This window comes from Rhinopithecus roxellana, chromosome 13 (assembly GCF_007565055.1).
Source record: "Rhinopithecus roxellana isolate Shanxi Qingling chromosome 13, ASM756505v1, whole genome shotgun sequence".
NCBI classification, from domain to species: Eukaryota; Metazoa; Chordata; class Mammalia; order Primates; family Cercopithecidae; genus Rhinopithecus; species Rhinopithecus roxellana.
Genome location: NC_044561.1, coordinates 100,032,812 through 100,054,335, shown reverse-complemented (window position 1 = coordinate 100,054,335; position 21,524 = coordinate 100,032,812). Strand labels below are relative to the sequence as shown.

At 38.8% G+C, this 21,524-nt stretch overlaps 1 protein-coding gene across 4 annotated transcripts in view; it reads left to right on the top strand.

Annotated features, from left to right (window-relative positions):
* The window catches only part of ATRN (attractin), a 177,911-nt gene that overhangs the window by 66,997 nt on the left and 89,390 nt on the right, over positions 1-21,524 (top strand). For all 4 annotated transcript variants that reach the window (XM_030914898.1, XM_030914901.1, XM_030914899.1 and 1 more), the window contains exons 5-11: positions 1,055-1,260; positions 2,946-3,114; positions 12,728-12,818; positions 13,999-14,242; positions 15,619-15,802; positions 16,567-16,721; positions 19,271-19,355. In XM_030914898.1, coding sequence (XP_030770758.1) covers positions 1,055-1,260; positions 2,946-3,114; positions 12,728-12,818; positions 13,999-14,242; positions 15,619-15,802; positions 16,567-16,721; positions 19,271-19,355 — 1,134 coding nt within the window. The remainder of the gene's footprint in view (positions 1-1,054; positions 1,261-2,945; positions 3,115-12,727; positions 12,819-13,998; positions 14,243-15,618; positions 15,803-16,566; positions 16,722-19,270; positions 19,356-21,524) is intronic.

Genomic DNA, 21,524 nt, shown 5'->3' with positions numbered 1-21,524 from the left:
GGCACCCGCTACTATGCCCAGATAATTTTTTGTATATTTAGTAAAGACGGGGTTTCACCATATTGGCCAGGCTGGTCTCAAACTCCTGACCGTGATTCTTCTGCCTCTGCCTCCCAAAGTGTTGAGATTATAGTTGTGAGCCACTGCGCCTGGCCATAGTTCAATTCTTACATTAAGTTAAAGTAGCCTGCCTTCTTCCATCTGAAATGAGTAGATAAAATTACTAAGGAATTTTAAATATACCAATCTGGGCAGTAACCTTAAATTCTATTATATACAAATTTTCAGAGACTATACAGAGGAGTATGTACCATTAGGATGGTGGTTTATTGTTGGCAGTTTGTTTTATTCTTTTCCTTCCCAAACTTCCAACCATGAATTCAGCAATTCTGTAAAGCTTATCATTAGCAGGCTACTAAGAAGAGTAGGATAATCCTCCCACCCTTGAGGAGCTGACAGTTCTGCAAAAATCTCCTCCCTCTTTGTAATTTCTTTGACTTTATGAGTTATTTATTCTTATCCTCTTATTATGAGAATCCAGCAGGGTTGATTTGATTTCATTACTTGTACCTCAGGCTCTAGCTATGCAGTGTTGAGCAAACCCATTTGGACTGAATCTTTAAGTACTGAAGTTATGCTTGTGAATGAACTGAGACAGTGAGATTCTTTTTTTTTTTTTTTTTTTTTTTTTTTTTTTTTTTTTTTTGAGGCGGAGTCTCGCTCTGTCGCCCGGACTGGAGTGCAGTGGCCGGATCTCAGCTCACTGCAAGCTCCGCCTCCCGGGTTTACGCCATTCTCCTGCCTCAGCCTCCCGAGTAGCTGGGACTACAGGCGCCTGCCACCTCGCCCGGCTAGTTTTTGTATTTTTAGTAGAGAGGGGGTTTCACTGTGTTAGCCAGGATGGTCTCGATCTCCTGACCTTGTGATCCGCCCGTCTCGGCCTCCCAAAGTGCGACAGTGAGATTCTTAAACCTGTGTGGGAGAAAGTTCTGCTAAGTTAATCGAAGTGTTGTGTTGTGTTCTGTTAATGTAATTTTCCCTGCTATTTTCACAGTTTTGACAGGTGTCCGAATAACTGCTCAGGCCAAGGAGAGTGTAAGATCAGTAATAACAGTAATACTGTTGAATGTGAATGTTCTGAAAACTGGAAAGGTGAAGCATGTGACATTCCTCACTGTACAGACAACTGTGGTTCTCCTCGTCGAGGCATCTGCAATTCAAGTGATGTCAGAGGATGCTCCTGCTTCTCAGGCTGGCAGGGTAGGAGCTTCTTTCATTTTTACTTTTTCTTCCATTTATAGAACATTCCCAGCTAAATAAATAGATTGACTTTATTCTTAGCACCTATATAGTTTATATTACTCAAATACCAGGTAACATTTAAGCTTGAAACATCCCTCTATCCAGCTGCTTATGAATTTCAATTTCATAGATGTGTGGTCGTGGTCTCTAGAATTATGGAGGGTAGGCTGTTTTTTGTAACCTGTTTGTGAAAGTTGAAGAACTTGGACTCGGTCATAAAAGGATGTAGCAGAGAGCCAAGCTGGGAGGTCGGACAAGAGCTGACAATAATGATATTTCCTCAGAAACACACTCTTAAGTTCGGAGAAAATTGGAATCAGTTATATATTAGAATATTAAAGGAATTAGCGAATAGTATTATCTACAGAAATAATTAAAGAAGCTTTAGGGAATTCTTTAAGGGGTGAGTGATAGTAACTGTTATTAATTTCGTGATTTTCCTTGTAAACTTACCCCTTCCTCAGAACCTTTTCGTTTTGAAAGGAAATATGCTTGTTTAAATACCTTAGTTTGTTGGGTTTGGCTGACATTGTAGAGTTAATAATTGAAGCATTTCAGTATCTACCATTGTGCAAATATTGCAGCAGAAGCCAAACCTCCCAAGAATGGAGTCTGTCTCTTCAGTTTGTTTAAGTTTCTTGATTTACCAGAAGATGGATAGTTTGTATGATTGCTCCCAGGTCTAGTTATCACACTTATTTGTCCATATCCACAAATTCTGCATCTGCAGTTTCAAACAACCGTGTGTAGAAAATATTCAGAAAATATAATTTAAAAATATATATAAAAAAAAGATAATACGGGCTGGGCATGGTGGCTCACGCCTATAATCCCAGCACTTTGGGAGGCCAAGGCAGGTGGCTCACCTAAGGTCAGGAGTTCGAGACCAGCTTGGCCAACATGGTGAAACCCTGTCTGTACTAAAAAATACAAAACTTTAGCTGGCCGTGGTGGCAGGCACCTGTAATCCCAGCTACTCAGGAGGCTGAGGCAGGAAAATATCTTGAACCCTGGAGGCGGAGGTTGCAGTGGGCCGAGATCATACCACTGCACTCCAACATGGGTAACAGAGTGAGTGAGATTCCATCTCAAAAAAAAAAGATAATACAAATAAAATATACACATATGAAAACCATTTACATAGCATTTATATTGTGTTAAGTATTATAAGTAATCTAGACGTGAGTTAGAGTATATGGCAGGATGTGTGTAGGTTATATGCAAGTGCTACACCACTAGTTATAAATTAGGGACTTTGAGCATCTGTGGATTTTGGTACCAAGGGGGTCCTGGAACCAATCCCCTGTGGATATTGAAGGATAACTATATATGTTATCTTTAAGATTTTTCATGTGAATTAATTATTTATTTATCTGGGCTTTCTCCTGAGAGTTGCTTAAGCAGGTATTTCATTACCAAAAAAACTCTAACCTGGATCTAGTCAAGTCATCATTAGAAAGTATGTGATTTACCCTTGGTCAATGCCCTGAATAAATTAAAATAACAAATTAAAGGATTTGTCTGATATTTAAATGCTAAAGGAAAGACTATTATTTAAATGTTATATTTAGATGATTAAAACTTGAAATGCAGTAAGCTTTAAAGCTGTATTTTGTGAAGCTAATTCATTATGTTTTTATTAGGTCCTGGATGTTCAGTTCCTGTACCGGCTAACCAGTCATTTTGGACTCGAGAGGAATATTCTAACTTAAAGCTCCCCAGAGCATCTCATAAAGCTGTGGTCAATGGAAACATTATGTGGGTTGTTGGAGGATATATGTTCAACCACTCAGATTACAACATGGTTCTAGCGTAAGTTGTTTTAAACATTTTTGCAAGAAGCTTAGTTTTTTATTTTGAAAATTTATAAAGCACAGATAAGCAAAAATAAATCACCAGTAATTCTACTACCTAAGGAAAATCCCTGTTAATATTTTGGTAGTAGTCTTTCAAATTGTTTTGACATATGTTGAGTTTTTAAAATTGAATGCTACAAAAAATTCATTGTCATGATACCATTCATGTTTTTCAAATACTGTCTCTGATGTTTTGCTTTAAGTTTTGTAGTAAGTTCTATATAAGTGGGGGATTACTTTATCTTTTAATTTAATTAATAGTTCCAAGGTCAAATGGTTCGAATTTATAGTTTGCTAGTGGAAATTATACCATTGTCTAATACATCCCAGGGTTCAAAGTCTGTTTGCTGATCCCATGCTGCTCATTTTGAAGGGAGAATATCTGTTGTCATAGTAGAATTAGCTGTGGAGGTGGACTTGTAGAAAATAATTTATAAATTTAATCTTGCTGATTTTATTACCTGGAACTTTTTTCTAGGCATTTTCTATTAATGAAGATTGTCCAAAAAACCAGCATCTGTTCATTAAGGGATTCTGGAAATACGGCAGCGGTGGCCTAGTTTCTGCATCCCCCCATAGTCGTTAAAACACATTGTACAACTGGTCTAGCAAAATCAAAGAAACACAAGCAAATTCTGTAATAAAACTTGGTCAGACTGGGCACAGTGGCTCATGCCTATAACCCCAGCACTTTCAGTGGGTGGACCACTTGAGATCAGGAGTTTGAGACCAGCCTGGCCAACATGATAAAACCCCATCCCTACTAAAAACACAAAAATTAGCCAGACATGGTGGCGGGCACCTGTAGTCCCAGCTGCTCAGGAGGCTGAGGCAGGCGAATTGCTTGAACCTGGGAGACAGAGGTTGAAGATCAGATGGTTGTAGGTGTAGAGCCTTATTTCTGGACTCTATTCTGTTCCATTGGTCTGTGTATCTGTTTTTGTACTAGTGCCATGCTGTTATTGTTACTGTAGCCCAGTAGTATAGTTTGAAGTCTGGTAACCTGATACCTCCAGCTTTGTTCTTTTTGTGTAGGATTGAACTGGCCCAATCTCTATTCCCATTGCTGCTGCCTTAGTTCAAGCCCTTTAATTTCTGATGAGACTCCTGCAATGGTCAGGTCAGGTTAGTAGTCTTCCTCCAGATTCTTTTCTTTCCCCATACATAGATTCAAACTATTTTCTTTGCCTGGAACACAAATGCTTTCCTGAATATGAGTTTAAAGTCACATATTATTACAGTTTTTAGGTATACAGATTTTAGGCATTTTCATGGTTTTCATCAGAAGAACTGTTTCCCAGCACTGGGAGTGGCACAGGTGGCACCCAGAGATCTCATAGAAAATTGGATCTCTACAGAGCTTTTCTTACACATCCCCCTTCCCTCTGGGGGAAAGAGAGCTGTCAGTCTCTATTCTTTCTTGGCTGGACAACCCAGAGGAAGCCCCAGAGCTGTTCAGGGGCTCATGCTGTCTTTCCAGACTCTACCTCAGCAAGTCATTTGTGTGGGCACCTCCTAGACTGTGTCATTGTCAATAACTGCAGCCCCTCTATAATCTCATTCTAAACGTTCCACATTCTACCCCCCTTCTGTGGTGGACACTGTTGGTGCCTTGCCTAAATCTCTTTATTTTTACCTGGCTGGTGCACACAGTTACCTGATGCGGTGCAATTTGGCTGTTGTCAGTTCATAGCTGACCTCTCTCAGCAGATTGGAGCTGTCTTACCCAGGAACACCTAGAATACTATGCTCTACCACCAGGATAGCCCCTAGTATAGTGACCAACCAGTTTAACTGGAACTCTCCCAGTTTTAGCACTGAGTCTTGTGTCCCAAGAAACCCCTCAGTACTGGATGAAATGGGATGGTCACCCTGGCCCCCAGCCACTGACTGGCTGGCTGGGTGGAGGTACGTGAGTCTGACCCTGCTTCTACATGGGAAAATTCATGTTCCAGGGCTCCCCTTGGGATCAGGCAAAAGCTATACTTCAGCTGAGACCACCTTTTTGCTTATCCTCTCCTTCTTCCTGCTGCCTTGCTTATCTCACTTCCTGATGTTTGTCAAGAGAGCATTCCCTCAGTAAATCACTTGTACAGGAATCCCCATCTCCAGCTCTGCTTGCAGGAAATCTTACCTGAGACACTTTCCAATCTTTTCACATCTTTCTCTCTAATACCCTAATAGTCTTTGATCTCCACATGGGTCCATAGTTCATTGATTCTTTCTCTCTCCCTCTCCTGTTCTCCTTCTTAACTCTAATATCTTCTTTTCATTTTCAAATTCCTACCACCTTTTCTTCTGTTTTCATTCTCAGTTAATGGCCTTGCTTCCTGCTTCTCTTCTGAAAGATAAAGGTCAGAAAACTATTTCCACAAACTCCTGCCACCACATTTCCCCTTCACCTACATCTGTGCCCCTTTATCGTCTTCTGTAGATCAGTGCTGTCTCATAGAAGTTTCGGGCATGATGCAAAAGTTCTGTATTACCCTGTCGTGTCACTGGCCACATGTAGTTATTTCACACCTGAAAGATGGCTAGTGTGACTTAGGAGCTGAATTTTTTATTTTCCATTGTTTGTTCTCATCTTACTTGATCTGGCACCAACATTTGATGTAGTTAATCCTTCCCTCCTCTTTTAAACACTTTCTTTAGTTGACTTCCAGGATGCCACATCCCCTTGATAATTTTTTTAATTCCGTATTCCTTCTCAGCCTCTTTAGCTGGTTTCTCTTCAACTGACTGACTTCTGAATGATTTCAGACCAGGGCTTAACCCTTGGTCCATTGCTGTGCTGTCACTCTTTTGGTGACCTCATATAGTATCTTGGCCTTTTATACTTGGTGACTCCCAAATTTGTATTTGCAGCCTAGACTTTTTATCTGAGCCCCTATCTCCAGCTCTTTAATTGACGTCTCAACCTTCTGTCTGTGTACTAGGCATCTAGTGCTCAGCATGTCCCACACTCATCTTTTTCTCAAGGCTGCTCTTCCCCCAGATGTCCCTATCTCAGTTAATGGCCACTCCATCCTTCTATTTACTTAAGGCAGAAATCTTGGGTCATCTGCGACTTCTTGTTTCTTAACACCCCATATTAGTATATTTATTAGTTATCTCTTGCTACATAACAAATTACGACAAACTTAGCAGCTTAAATCAATTTGCATTTATTATCACCATTTTGGATGGTTAGGAGTCCTCTGTAGTCAAGTTGTCAGCTGGCCTGCATTCTCATCTAGAGGCCTGAGTGAGGAAGAATTCATTTCCAAGCTCGCTCAGGTTGCTGGCAGAGTCAATTTCCTTGTGGTTATAAAACTGAGGGTCCCAGCTTTCTGCTGGCTATTGACTTGAGGCTGTCCTCAATTTACGGAGGCTGCCTTCAGCTCCTAGAGCTTACCTCAGTTCCTAGAGGCCACCTAGTTTCTTGTCAGCTGGGCTTCACCAGTATAGCTGCTTAATTCATCAGGCTGCAAGGAGAGTCTCTAGACTGAGTCTGCTAGCAGGATGGATGTCACAGAAATGATATCCTATCATCTTTGCCATATTCTGTTGGTTAAAAGCAAGTCATAGATCCTGTTTGCCTCCTAGGGGAGGGGATTATACATGGGTATGAATACCAGGAGGTGGAGATCATGAGGACTACCCCAGTGTCTGTCTGACACGATAGGTCAAATCTTGTTAGCTCTACCTTTAGAATCTATCCCAAATCTGATCACCTCTAGTGCTGCCACCATGAGAAGAGAAGGTAAAATTAAAGGCATGAAAGTGATTATGCCTTCTGCTGTTATACTAGATGTTATGAAAGGCGCATATTTACCATTATGTGATTTTACCCTAGCATCCTCCCTCTCTCTTGACGCAGGAAATGGGAGTCTTTAGATATTTCCGTATGTTCTCCTTCTCATACCGTAATTTCATATTAAGCCCCCTCAACTCTGTCACCAAATACATGTCATATTTATTCTTTTATCTTTATGTACAGCCTGTTATTATCTCTTACTTAGTCTTCAGCAGTAGATTTCTATCAAATCTATTTGATTTGATATTTCATTTCCATTTATTCCTATTAATCAAATTGCTAAACATGATCTGGGGTGCCATTTAACAACATAAATAGTATCATTTACTACCTTCTTAAAACCCATCAGTGTCTTGCCTTTGGACTTAAGGCCCTGCATGATGTGACCACTGTTTACCTTCCCAGACTCAGTCTTTTCCTATCCTGCCATCATTCACAGCACTCCTGCTCCACCAGCCTGCTTTCTTACCCGAAACGTACAGTGTACATCATTACCTTAAGAGCCTGTGCGTTTGCCATTCCCTTGGTCTAGACTGTTCCTGCTATTGCGCCTCAGGGCTGGTGTCTTCTCACCCTTTAGATCTCAGTATGGTTTTCCCACAGAGAGATCATCTCTGACCATCCAGTTCAGACATTTCTCCCTGTTGTTCTTTTTTATAGTCCTCATTTTCTTTATGGCATTGTTCGTGATTTTTGGTTACGTCAGTGCACGCTGTTGTACTTCCTCATTGTCTGGCTTTGTGAAGTTCTTCAAGGTTAGGGACCTTGTTTACTCACTGCACTCAGAGCTTAGCTCATAGAAGGTACTCAGATAAGTATTTATCAAATAAACGGGAGAGTAAATGATTTATTTCCTTCACAAACATCTATTCCTGGAAATATTAATATCACCTATTACTTTTTTTTGACTGACATACTTCATGAGCCACATTGTTTTTTGGATCATAAATTTTTTTTTCTACTTGATCAAAACATGATTTTCTACAGCTTTATTGGTTTCATGTAAATATTAGCATAGTTCTAAATAATGAACTTTCATGAAAAGTTAATTTAGTGATTCATTTTAGAAGTAGTGTTTCTGGAACTTAGATTTTTTTTTTTTTTTTTTTTTTTGAGACGGAGTCTTGCTCTGTCGCCCAGGCTGGAGCGTGGTGGCACAATCTCGGCTCACTGCAAGCTCTGCCTCCTGGGTTCACACCATTCTCCTGCCTCAGCCTCCTGAGTAGCTCGGACTACAGGCGCCTGCCACCACGCCTGGCTAATTTTTTGTATTTTTAGTAGAGTTGGTGTTTCATCATGTTAGCCAGGATGGTCTCAATCTCCTGACCTCGTGATCCGCCTGCCTCGACCTCCCAAAGTGCTGGGATTACAGTCGTGAGCCACTGTGCCCGGCCAGATTACAGATTTTATAGTCATTTATCCTCTTACATGAAAGTATTTTAGGAATTGCTCTTACTGTCCATTTTCCTCACATTTCTGTTAATGCAAAACTTTTTAGTTGCATTAAAAAGCAGTTCCCCTTTTGTTACCCAATGGTCCTCTTGTGAAATAAGTGGTCTTGGTACCCTGGATTAAGATTGGCAGTTGAAACTTTATTACCAAATTTCTTTCTCTGGAGCAGAAGAGAGTTTTTTTTTTTTTTCTTAAGTTTAAAAAAATAATAATAAATCGATCAGCCATCCACCAAATAAGCAAAATAACATCACCGAATCCAATAAATGTGAAAGCAGACTCATGGAACACCAAGTGTGACCTGACCTCTTACATACCCCACGGAAACAACACTGGGGGAGATTCTGATAATTCTCAGTGATAGCCCAAAATCTAGAAGGGAGCAAACTGAGTGAGCATTACTGTTTTTGACTGTAACTAAAGAGTAGGAGACATAGTTGCTGGGGCGCATCAGGTGAAAAGGGGAGAAATTGACCAAGTGGCTGATTCCCTACCCAGAACTCAGGGCTTCTATTTAAATTAGAATATGATCTGAGCACTGTGGTAGACTACAAACAAAATCTCAGAGGAGAGGAGAGTCTGGATATTTTATTCTAACCGGCTGCACACCCTCTCATCTGAGCCCCAACATTTCCTTAGACTTCAGAAGAGTAGATAGAACATAAAATACCAGCCCTCACACTAAAGCTATGGAAAGGATGGAAATTCGATAAACTTGTCTTAGATAAAGTGAGAACAGAACTAAGAAATCACCCACACTTTGCAAATAAAATGTCTGGAGAGCTATGTCTAACCTCAAACAAGATGAAAGAAATGGCATTGTAGCTAGTGCAAATATTCTATGATGAAAAAATAAAGAGGAAGAAAGACTGCAGCCTATAAAATCTAACAAGAACCCATCATGAAAGAAAAGCAGCTTCAAGGAGTAGAAGGAGATTCCTTCCAACTGCTTCGTGCTGCAGATCAACTTAATAAGAATTTGAATTCAGAAAAACAAGCTAGAAGACAAGAAGATGATAGTAACAGAAGAATTGGGAGGTTGTAGGCCTAAAGAAATACGAATAAATTAGATGCAGCAAAAATTAGAATGAAAATTTAATTACTGACAGGTTGAGATAATTGTGTAATACATTGGGGAAAAAAACAGAAAAGCAAAAACACATGAAGGACAGGTGATCAAATAGAACTATAATTGCTGTCACTGAAGAAAAGTACCTAACACACGTTAACAGATGGGTTGAAACAGCACAAGGCGTTTCAGAAAAATTCTGTAGTTTCTCAATGACAAAACCTGATTTGATCAAGTTATTGAACTTTTTGTGCTTGGAGTGTATCCAAGAAAAATAAAGTCATTGAACTTTTGGGGTAAAGGACAAATTATTATTTGGGAAGCCTCAGGTAGTTTTGTGCCGTCTGCTGGCTGGGGTCATGTCTAGTCTCCACAGAGCCTTTGCCTTGGTCTTTAGGTGGCCTGATTGGGTTACCAGTCTATTATGGAGTTTGAAACCTGTACCCTATGGTACATGATGGTCATTGGCTTGCCAGCCATCCTAGAGGGGTCAAGGGAGGTGCTGTCACTCTGTGGAAGACATCTTTTTCTGAATTCCTGGAATCTGTCTTTGTTATCTTGGATTCAGTTCCCAGAAGGAGCATTTATCTGGTACTTGGAATTTATGTTTTATTGCATCAGTATTATTGTTCTTGTCTTATTTTTTTTTCTCTGTGTTGAGAGATGATTAGCATGTTGTTTAAGTGTCTTTTGGCAGTTCACCTTAGCCAGATTTTGGGGACCTGCCAGCACCTAAGTGTTTCTGACAAGCTCTTGGTCTGACTTGTTGACAGAAGAGGAGCAAAATACATTAAGAGACAGATTGGGCACTCTCTGTGCCCTTTGACAGAAATGTGGAGACCTGTTTCTGTGCTTCCTCTGTTTCTTTCCTTTATTTTAAACTTACAGAAATAAGCCTCTGGCTTGAACGTAAGGTCTATATGTGTAGTCGGAAGCTATATGAGTCCTCGGGAGTCACCTTTCATAGCCAGAATTCCACAGAAGCTTTGCAGTGGTATGCAGTCCATTTTATAAAAACATATTCCTGGATGGATTTATTTCTATTTGAAGTAAAATACAATATCATGTCATAAAAAAATAGAGGTTGCGGGTAGGCAGAGAAGAAGAGAGAATGAGAATGATTCACACTTCTTCAGGCTTCCAGGCAGAAAAGCAAACCATGAAAAAAGAGGGAAATAAGCTGGCCACAGACTTCTCCATAGCAACATTTTCAATACCAGTAGTGTTCAAGGGAGCAACATCTGCAAGGTTCTGGAGGAAAAAAAGGATGGTCCAAGAATAGTATACCCAGCCAAGGTGTCATTCTGCTGTAAACCTGGAAGGTGGATATTCTCAAACAGGAGTGAATTCAGGGAAAGAGTACTATGAGCTCTACTTAAACAAAACAAAACAAAACAAAAACCCACTTGACAGTGAAATCCAGAGGAGAATTGAAGAGCTCAAGAAAGAGAGGTTGTGGTAAAGGGACTATTAGGAGATTGATTCAGCTAAAATTCAGGACTAAGTAACTATGGAATTACTTTTACCAATTGTAGTGCAAATGTTAAGGACTTGGACATTGTAAAAATTTTATAATAAAAATTGGAAGAAGAAATGAGAGGAAATGTGAATGCTAAGATTTTTCAGCTTTTAAAGCAAGAAGTTAGTGAATTCTGTACAAAAATAAATTGCATATAACTTTAAATTCAACCTCTAAATAATTTTTCATGTATTTTTAAGTGTGTAATATTCCAAACATATGTAAAATAATAGTTGGTGCCAATTTATATGCAATTTATATTTAATAGTTGTCACCATTTGTTATATTTGCTTCAGATCGTGTATAAAATATTTAGGATAAAAAGAAAGGCTTAGAGAAAAATAACACCAATGGGTTCACCACCAGGTTAGAAAATAAAACACTGCTAACACAGTTGAAGTCCCTTGTATGTCCCTCCAAAGTCCCAGAGATAACCTGTATCCTGATTTTGGTATCAGTTCATACTTTCATATATATGTTATACTTTACATATATGTTATACATTATATATATATGAAAGTATAAGTAGAATTAATAAATTTTCTGTTTTTAGTCTTTATAGAAACAATATTTTGCAGTGTGCTATTTTAGCTTAACATTGTTTTGAGATTTATGTTGACATATGTTGCTGGAGTATATTTTTCATTCTGTATACTTATTCTTTATGTTATCTATCTGTGTATATTACCATTTATTTGTTGATTTTCAGTGGATGGACATTTATTTGCATTCCTTTTTTGCCATTGTGACAAACTTTCTTATACCTTTGTGCTTATATATGATAATGTTTTTCAAAATGTTTTAAGTACTTGGAATATCCAGGTAAACTTTTATAGAAAAGAAACATTTACTTAAGGTATAGCAATATCATTTATTTCTTTTTGGTTTATTTTTTTCTATTTTATGAAAATAATTAAAATTAACTATTAACATTATCCTCTTATATGTGTAGAAAGATGTCTGGAATGATGTTTACTTAGTATTAATGATATTTATTTCTAAATCATGGAATGTGGAAACTTTTTAAAAAACTTTTGGCTCTTTATTCTTTGTATTGGTTACATTCTTTATAATGAACATGTATGCTTTTTATAAAAACAGTAGAGTTTTTCTCAAAAGCAAAAACTCAAAAGTGAGTACTTTAAGATATTGAATGTGATTCTTCAATAACGCATGAATAAGTATAAATTGCATGGCAGGATTATAAATTATTTTCTTTTTGGCATTTTTGTATTTTAAGGTCTTTATATTCATAGTACAAGTGAAATGCTATAATGGTATTCTGGCTTTTGAAAATGTATTTTTAGTCAATTATGTAAAGAAAAGGAAAGATTAGTAATTTTCTTTTACTTATCATTCCTTTTTTGGTACCTATCTTTAGTTTCTCATGATTAAATAAAAGTTATTGTAATAAAATTTTGAGTCCCTTGAGTACAGTACAACCTTTAAATGATTTAGACTGTTTATAGAAGGGGTTTTCAGGAAGTGCTAGAACCTTCCAGTAGGTTTGTATTCCTTTCTTTTCCCAGGATTTTATAGTCCAGCTCCTTTTCCCAAGTTATCACTTGTCCAGTGGACCCAGGTGTCAGGTTTATTTGTGAAGGTGACAAGTGCCCCCCTATATCCATGGTAGATTTAGTAAGCATCTCCAAAGTGGATTATATCACAAATAAAATAGTATGAGATGTTCTGTCTTATTAGTTGGCTGAAAATGTGATCTGTTTGTTTTGTAGGTATGACCTTGCTTCTAGGGAGTGGCTTCCACTAAACCGTTCTGTGAACAATGTGGTTGTTAGATATGGTCATTCTTTGGCATTATACAAGGTAAAGTATCTCTGCTCTGTGCTAAGCAAGAAACTAAGTTTTCCTCAGTTACTTCATGTATTACATAGTTGAAAAGCTACCTCAGTGTTGGTTTTTAATTGGGGAAAACTTTTTGTTGGGGGCATTATAAAATTGCCTAAGTTATAAGTAGAAATTAAAATGGAAACTTTTCTAACTCGAGATTCTAATGGCTTCAAACTGTAATGGGGTGTTATAATTATGGCACTAAATGGTTAAAGATGTAGATTAAAAAGTGTAGATTAGCTTTTATTCTCATAAGCAAGTTTAGCCTAGAATAGCTACGTTGTAATGTGGCTGAATAAACATTTTCATTTCCTCATTTTTGTAGATAGATGGTAGGATGAGGCAACTTTATTTTTCCAAATCCTTTTATACTGTAAAAGATTCATGTGAGGAAGTCCAAGAAAACTGGTAAAATATTAGAGATGTAAAATATGATTAGTTTTATTTCCCTTTTCCTTTTTTTGTCCTTTTCCTAGTAATTCACTGAAAGGTGCCCTTTGCTAACCCTTAAAATTTTTTTAATTTATTTTTTATTGAGGTAAAATATACATATATAATGATACCATCTTTACCATTTTTAAGTGTACATTTTGGTGGTAATAAATACATTTACATTCTTCTTTTCCTTCTTCATTCTCCCCCGCCAGCCTGCCAGCCTCTGGTAACCACCAGTCTATTCTCCATCTTCATGAGATCCACTTTTTTAGCTCCCACATATGATTAATAATGTGATATTTGTCTCTCTGTGCTTGGCTTATTTTACTTAACATAATGCTCTCCAGTTCAATCCATGTTGCTACAAAATGACTGAATGTCATTCTTTTTAACAGCTGAATAATGCTCCATTGTGTATATATACACCGCATTTTCTTTATCTGATTATCCATTGATAGACATTTACATTAATTCCATGTTTTGGCTATTGTGAATTGTGCTGCAATTAACATGGGAGTGCAGATATCTCTTTGATATGTTCATTTCCATTCTTTTGGATATATACCCAATATTGAAATTGTTGGATCATAGGGTAGTTATATTTTTAGTTTCTTGACTAATCTTTTTTAAGCTGAAAGTAATATTGAGCTTTTGTTCTTCTCTGTTCTCAGATTTAATCTTTTCAGTGTTTTTTAAAATTTTGTTTGCATTTTTTTCCTAGGATAAAATTTACATGTATGGAGGAAAAATTGATTCAACTGGGAATGTGACCAATGAGTTGAGAGTTTTTCACATTCATAATGAGTCATGGGTATTGTTGACTCCTAAGGCAAAGGAGCAGTATGCAGTGGTTGGGCACTCCTCACACATTGTTACACTGAAGAATGGCCGAGTGGTCATGCTGGTCATCTTTGGTCACTGCCCTCTCTATGGATATATAAGTAATGTGCAGGAATATGATTTGGGTAGGTATATTTTTTCCAGTAGATGCCTTTTGAACATCAGATTCAAAACCTCTAAGCTTATTATTTTGACTGTTTAGAAAAGTTCAACCTCATATTGATTCAGTACTTTATCTTGAAACATAGTTAACACTGGGCCCGGGCGTGGTGACTCATGCCTGTAATCCCAGCACTTTGGGAGGCTGAGGCGGGCGGATCACCTAAGGTCAGGAGTTCAAGACCAGCCTGGCGCCAACATGGTGAAACCTCATCTGTACTAAAAATACAAAAATTAGCCCAGCATGGTGGTGGGCACCTATAATCCCAGCTACTCAGGAGGATGAGGCAGGAGAATCGCTTGAACCCGGGAAATGGAGGTTGCAGTGAGCCAAGATTGCACCACTGCACTCCAGCCTTAGGAACAGAGTGAGCCTCTGTCTCCAAACAAACAAACAAACAAACAAACCCCAACATAGTTAACGTTGATGTATTACCAGTGAAATACAGATTATTGATACTCCTATGTAGTATGTGTTTTTTACTGTCAATTTGGTAAGGAGCCAAAGATGACCCAAAGTACTTTGGGTATTTCAAATAAATAAAAAGAAAATGGTTCAAAACAACAAATATTAAAGAAAAAAAGTATTTGCCTAGCCCTTCAGAGATTGATTTAGCGGAGTATGATTTACCCTTAATATAAAATATTTCCTTTGGTTAAATTTCATTGTATCTGTTGTTGTGCAGTAGGAATACCAGGTATAATTAACATTTTGTGAAAAGTAGGCCTATAAAATATGTCTGTATACTGGTCACCAAAGGTTATAGGGAATTAAATGTTCATTTGAGTGGAATCTGATCTTTTTATTTTATGTATTGAGACAAGATCTCACTCTCACACAGGCTGGAGTGCAGTGGCACAATCATAGCTCACTGCAGCCTTGATGCCCTGCCCTCAAGTGATCCTCCCACCTTAGCCTCCCTAGTAGCTGGGACTACAGGTGTGTGCCACCACTCCTGGCTAATTTTTTAATTTTAGTAGAGATGGGATCTTACTATGTTGCCCAGGCTGGCCAACACAGCAGGCTTCAAGTGATCCTCCCACCTTAGCCTCCCAAAGTGCTGGGATTATACATGTGAGCCACTTCACCTGGCCCTGAGTGTTTTAAATTTAGTTAATTCTTTTCTTACATGGCATATTAGAACATCAGAACATAGAACAGACTGGAATTAGGCCACATGGCTTTGTTACAAGTTTAGGTGACTTTCTTTAAAAATATAAAGATAAAAAAGTATGTGTATCAGGTCTCCTGAAATCCCTTCTCATGCCCTAAGCGCTTTGGACATTTTCAGTAGTAGAGAGGAGCCTGCCATGCTTGCCTTTAACTGTTTTTCCTTTCCAGATAAGAACACGTGGAGTATATTACACACCCAGGGTGCCCTTGTCCAAGGGGGTTACGGCCATAGCAGTGTTTATGACCACAGGACCAGGGCCCTGTATGTTCATGGTGGCTACAAGGCTTTCAGTGCCAATAAGTACCGGCTTGCAGATGATCTCTACCGATATCATGTGGATACCCAGATGTGGTGGGTACTTTTTCTTGAGCTTTCACTTTAAGGTGTAAATTCTGTAGAGGCAGTTGTTGAGAAAATATTGTGCTATCTTTTTGTTTTTATGCCTGGCAGATAATTCTGTTCAGCATTATATATAGAGAAATTGGGAAATAAACAGAGGGTAATAAAGTAGCTAGTATTTATTTTGTTGCATTATTCTGTAATTCTGTAGTAGGTTGGTTAGAAAATGCTTAGAGTTTTTTTTAACAAATGTAAAGCAAATTTGAGTTATGAAATAATGTAATTGTAAAGCGATGGTTTCTCTTCTTTTTCCTCACCTATTTGATACCCTGCTGTGGATACTGTTTTATATTCTGTCATAAAAATTATCATTTTGAGTAGCTGTGCAATACTCCATTTTGTGGGTATGCTGAGACTGTGCAGGTGAAAGTTTTGGTTTCTTTCTAGTTTTTATGTTATTAAGAAACCATTATGCATTAAGCTTCTGTCAATATTTCACATGATTTCTGCCCAGAAACTAGAATTATATAGCTACAGAGTATGAAGAGTTAGTATGAAGAGTTTAAGGTTCTTAATATATTTTACCAAAATTCTTACAGGTCTTTAAAATTATATATATTTATTGTTGAAAAAGTTACTTATATGTAGGGAAAAATCTGGAAGGATTTGTACATTTGGGTCTGAGGTTAATAAAGTGGTTGTGCTTGCATTAGCAGATACATAAATATTCTTTAAAAACTAACCTTGTATTTATTATTTCTAAATAAACTCAAAAGGACCATTCTTAAGGACAGCCGATTTTTCCGTTACTTGCACACAGCTGTAATAGTGAGTGGAACCATGCTAGTATTTGGAGGAAACACACACAATGACACATCTATGAGCCATGGTGCCAAATGCTTCTCTTCAGATTTCATGGCCTATGACATTGGTAAGTTTTCCAAAACCATTTTAGCTTCAGGCGTCTTTTTGTCTATAAGCAACATTTAAAAGGAGACTGAAAATATTGCCAGTTAAAAATGGTCAGGCCTGGCTAACCCAGTGAAACCCCGTCTCTACTAAAAAATACAAAAAACTTGCCGGGTGAGGTGGCGGGCTTCTATAGTCCCAGCTGCTCGGGAGGCTGAGGCAGGAGAATGGGGTAAATCTGGGAGGCGGAGCTTGCAGTGAGCTGAGATCCGGCCACTGCACTCCATCCTGGGCGACAAAGCAAGACTCTGTCTCAACAACAACAACAAAAAAAGGGTCAGGCCATTTGAAAGAGGTCCAAATGGTATTTTTTATATTCATTTGACTAATGTTACATATCTGATAAAAATTATTTCTACATTAAATTCTTTTTGAAATCACTCCTGTTAATTGCTTGAATGCTAATTTTTGAGGCTGAGTTGAGGTGTCTAGTCTCTCCTTTGTAATGTTATGCCTACCTGGTAGTGTTACATAGTTGCAAATACCAGCATTGTGTTAAAATTGGTTCACTTACTAGCTTTATCTCATTCCCTAGAAAACTGGTTTCTCACATGGTCTTGGTGTAGCAATATACTAGACCGGAAGAGGGCAGTATTTGTTCATGCAAAGCAAATGCACACTGGATGATTTCTTTCATAAAAATCATCAGATGGGCTGGGCGCGGTGGCTCAAGCCTGTAATCCCAGCACTTTGGGAGGCCGAGGTGGGCGGATCACAAGGTCAGGAGATCGAGACCATCCTGGCTAACACGGTGAAACCCCGTATCTACTAAAAAATACAAAAAACTAGCCGGGCGAGGTGGCGGGCGCCTGTAGTCCCAGCTACTCGGGAGGCTGAGGCAGGAGAATGGCATGAACCCAGGAGGCGGAGCTTGCAGTGAGCTGAGATCTGGCCAGTGCACTCCAGCTTGGGTGACAGAGCGAGACTCCGTCTCAAAAAGAAAAAAAAAATTATCAGATGTTCATTTTAAACAAATCATTATTTTTTTGCTTGTGGTAAAATACACATAAAATTTACCATCCTAACTATATTTAAATGTCTAGTTTAGTGATATTAAACACATTCATAATTTTATAAATCCATCACTGCCGTCCATCTTCAGAAATTTCTTCATCTTGTAAAACTGAAGCTCTATACCCATTAAACAATAATGTCCCATTTCTTCCTCCCCACAATGCCTGGCAACCACTATTCCACAGTCTGTCTCTATGATTTTGACTATTCCAAGTTAGACATTCGTTTTTAACAGACATTTGTGTGCCAGCCACTCAGTTTGTACATTGAGAAGATCAGATGAATAACTTAAAGCCCTTAGCCTCAAAGTGGAAGAGGTAGAGAAATGAGCAGACAATAGAATTGCACTTCAGGGTGTTTCTGGCTGAAAAGAATGTATGAGAGCACCTCTGAGTACCGTTTAAGTCATGGAAGGTAAGAGTGATGATAAACAGGGAACACTTTCTTGAGGAGGGGCCATCCCCTCTGGATCCTTGGGGACAGTAGGTGTCAAGTAGGTGAAGTTAGGCAGCACCCTCCAGTCAAGAGGAAACCCACTTTGCAGAGACACAGAGATAGAAAAGACCGGCACATATTTAGTGCTCAGAGAGTGAGACACTGAGTGTGAGGTTGGCATGGTATAGCAGCACCAGTTGGTATTAGATCCAGAAGAGATGTTGCTAGTATGGATTACAACAGAGGAAAATTAATCAATCTAGGGCATCTAGGAAAGGGCTATTAAAAATTAGGTAACATTTAAATTTTTTGAAATTTCATTTTCCACCTGTATTTTTCCATTTTATTTACTAAATTTGGGCAAATCAATATAGAAAAGAGTGGAAAATAATTATGAAACCCATATGTTTTGCTGATACAAGCTTTGTAGAATGTAAAGTTTGCTTGCTTTAAAAAACATTCTTGGCCGGGCATGGTGGCTCACATCTGTAATCCCAGCACTTTGGGAGGCCAAGGCGGGCAGATCACGAGGTCGGGAGATTGAGACCATCCTGGCTAACACGGTGAAACCCTGTCTCTACTAAAAATACAAAAAATTAGCTAGGCATGGTGGCAGGCACCTGTAGTCCCAGCTATTTGGGAGGCTGAGGCAGGAGAATGGCGTGAACCTTGGAGGTGGAGCTTGCAGTGAGCCGAGATCACACCACTGCACTCCAGCCTGGGCAACAGAGCAAGACTCTGTCTAAAAAAATAAATAAATAAAAAATAAGCAACAACAACAACATTCTAGTGGATCAAACTGATAGGCAATCGGGTGAGTGATTCGGATGTCATGGGTTTTGGGTGCATTTGCTAGTTAGAATTGCAGTATGATCCCGCCTTTCTTCCATGCCTTGTTGCTCTGCTGCTGCATTTTAACCCAGAAATGATGTTGTAACTGAGAAAATTGAGAGGCATGTTTTATGAGGTTCTCTTTGTTGTAGTATTCTTCCCAAAGAAAATGTCAGGTCCTATTGATTAGAAATGGTAGTCCCTTTTAAAATATATTTTTCTTTCTCCTAGCCTGTGACCGCTGGTCAGTGCTTCCCAGACCTGATCTCCACCATGATATCAACAGATTTGGCCATTCAGCAGTCTTACACAACAGGTAATTGGAGAAGAAGTATTGCTCCTTTTCTTTTGTGTTTAAAATGAAAATAAAGGGCTGGGCACGGTGGCTCACGCCTGTAATTCCAGCACTTTGGGAGGCCGAGGCGGGTGGGAATACGAGATCAGGAGATCGAGACCGTCCTGGCCAACATGGTTAAACCCCATCTCTACTAAAAATACAAAAATTTTCTGGGCTTGGTAGTGCGTGTCTGTAATCCCCCCTACTTGGGAGGCTGAGGCAGGAGAATCACTTGAACCAGGAATCCTGAGGCAGAAGAATTGCTTGAACTAGGGAGTCAGAGGTTTCAGTGAGACGAGATCACGCCACAGCACTCCAGCCTGGCAACAGGGCGAGACTACATCTCAAAAAAAAAAAGAAAAGAAAAGAAAATGAAGTAAAGTGGAATTGGACTTAACATATTATTCACAAGATTCCCTCATCCCAGTAGTTTTTTTACAGGATTATGTGGGTATAAATATTCTGATTGATGTTTAAAATATTTGATGTGGAGGTGAATTACATTGAATGCCATGTTTGTTGATCTGGTTTTGTTAGCACGCAAGAGCACGCTTTTTGGTGTGGTCTGAGTGCCTGAGCAACAAAAGTGACGTGCATGTCCTTGTTTTATGTCCTTTGTTATCATTTGTGGTACTCAAGTTTCTAGTAGTTGTATCTGAATTGTAAGGAGTTTGGAAAAGAGGAGAGAGGGCACTTCAGATGGGGGATAAGATAGGAGAACAGAGGTGGGGAGATTGTGAAGCTTAATATAGATCAAGTCTGTAGGCTCTGGATAATCAGAAGTCTGCAGTTCATTGCATTGTATTGCTCAAAAATGCCTGACCCAAACTACCAGAGCTCTTAAAAAAATCGGCCCTTGGAGAAGTCTCAGTCAAATAAGAGAGATTCAGAGTGGCCACTCTGCTTGCTCCTTACAGTGTGCTTTAGAGATTTTTAAGAAGTTAAACAGCCTAATCACGTTATTAATTTTTCTCATTCAGTTTCTGCTGTTATTACTGCTGTCTGCTTTCCCTTTTAAAATTCTAAGCCATATAAATCCTAAGGATGTTTAAGTGTTATAATGCCTGTATCATGTTAGAATTCCTTTGGCTTTTGAAATTTCTGTTGTAATGATGAAAGACAGATGAGGAAGGTAATTTAACTTAGATTAGGAAAGATGAGAGGCCAGGCACGGTGGCTCATGCCTGTAATCCCAGCACTTTGGGAGGCCAAGGAGGGCAGATCACTGGAGCCCAGGAGTTCAAGACCACCCTAGCAACAGCATGGCAAAACCCCTGTCTCTACTAAAAATACAAAAAAATTAGCCAGGCGTGGTGGCAGGCGCCTGTAGTCCCAACTACTCGGGAGGCTGAGGGAGGAGAATCACTTGAACCCAGGAGTCAGAGATTGCAGTGAGCCGAGATTATGCCACTGCATTACAGCCTGGGTGACAGCGAGACTGTCTCAAAAAAAAAAAAAGGAAAGGTGAGAAAGTGACATATTTTGGAGATGTTGTGAAGGAATAGTTGACACAATTTAGGAACTAGCTACTAGGAAAAGGTGCTATCTTTTATAAGGTAATTATTTAGTTTTTTACCAAATCCACCAAAAGGGAAGGATTTCTGGCCACCTTGCTAATTTGATGTGTTATTATAAATCATAATCTGGGATTTCCTCAGTACAGAAGACCCTTAAAGCTTTCTAGCGAGTGCATCTTGAGATTTTCATCTGGAATGCAGTGGGACTATTTTGTCATTATCATGCCTGCGGGAGCCTGGCCTCAACTGTCTTCGTTTGTGTTCCTAGTTCTCCTAGCACAGGATTTGGCACGTAATAGACATTTGCTAAATGGCAGGTATTAGTACAGTAATAACTAGCAAACAAATGAATCTTTTATAAAACATTCTTAGGCTTTATTCAAACTCAGAGAAGTTGAGACTTTACCATAAAATATAATTTAACCATGAGTCAAAATTGGGAATGCCTTGCCTGAGTTGTAATTTTTTTTTTTAATGTGATTCCAGTGGTATGTTTGAACCCTGATATGTAAGTATCTGTGTGTTAAGATACGATTGGGTAGGTGGCAGGGGACCCTGAGGGAGGCCAGCTACTAAAAGGCCATAGTTTTGGTTTAATTTTATGAAATTTTTACTGAAAAAGAAACTTTGA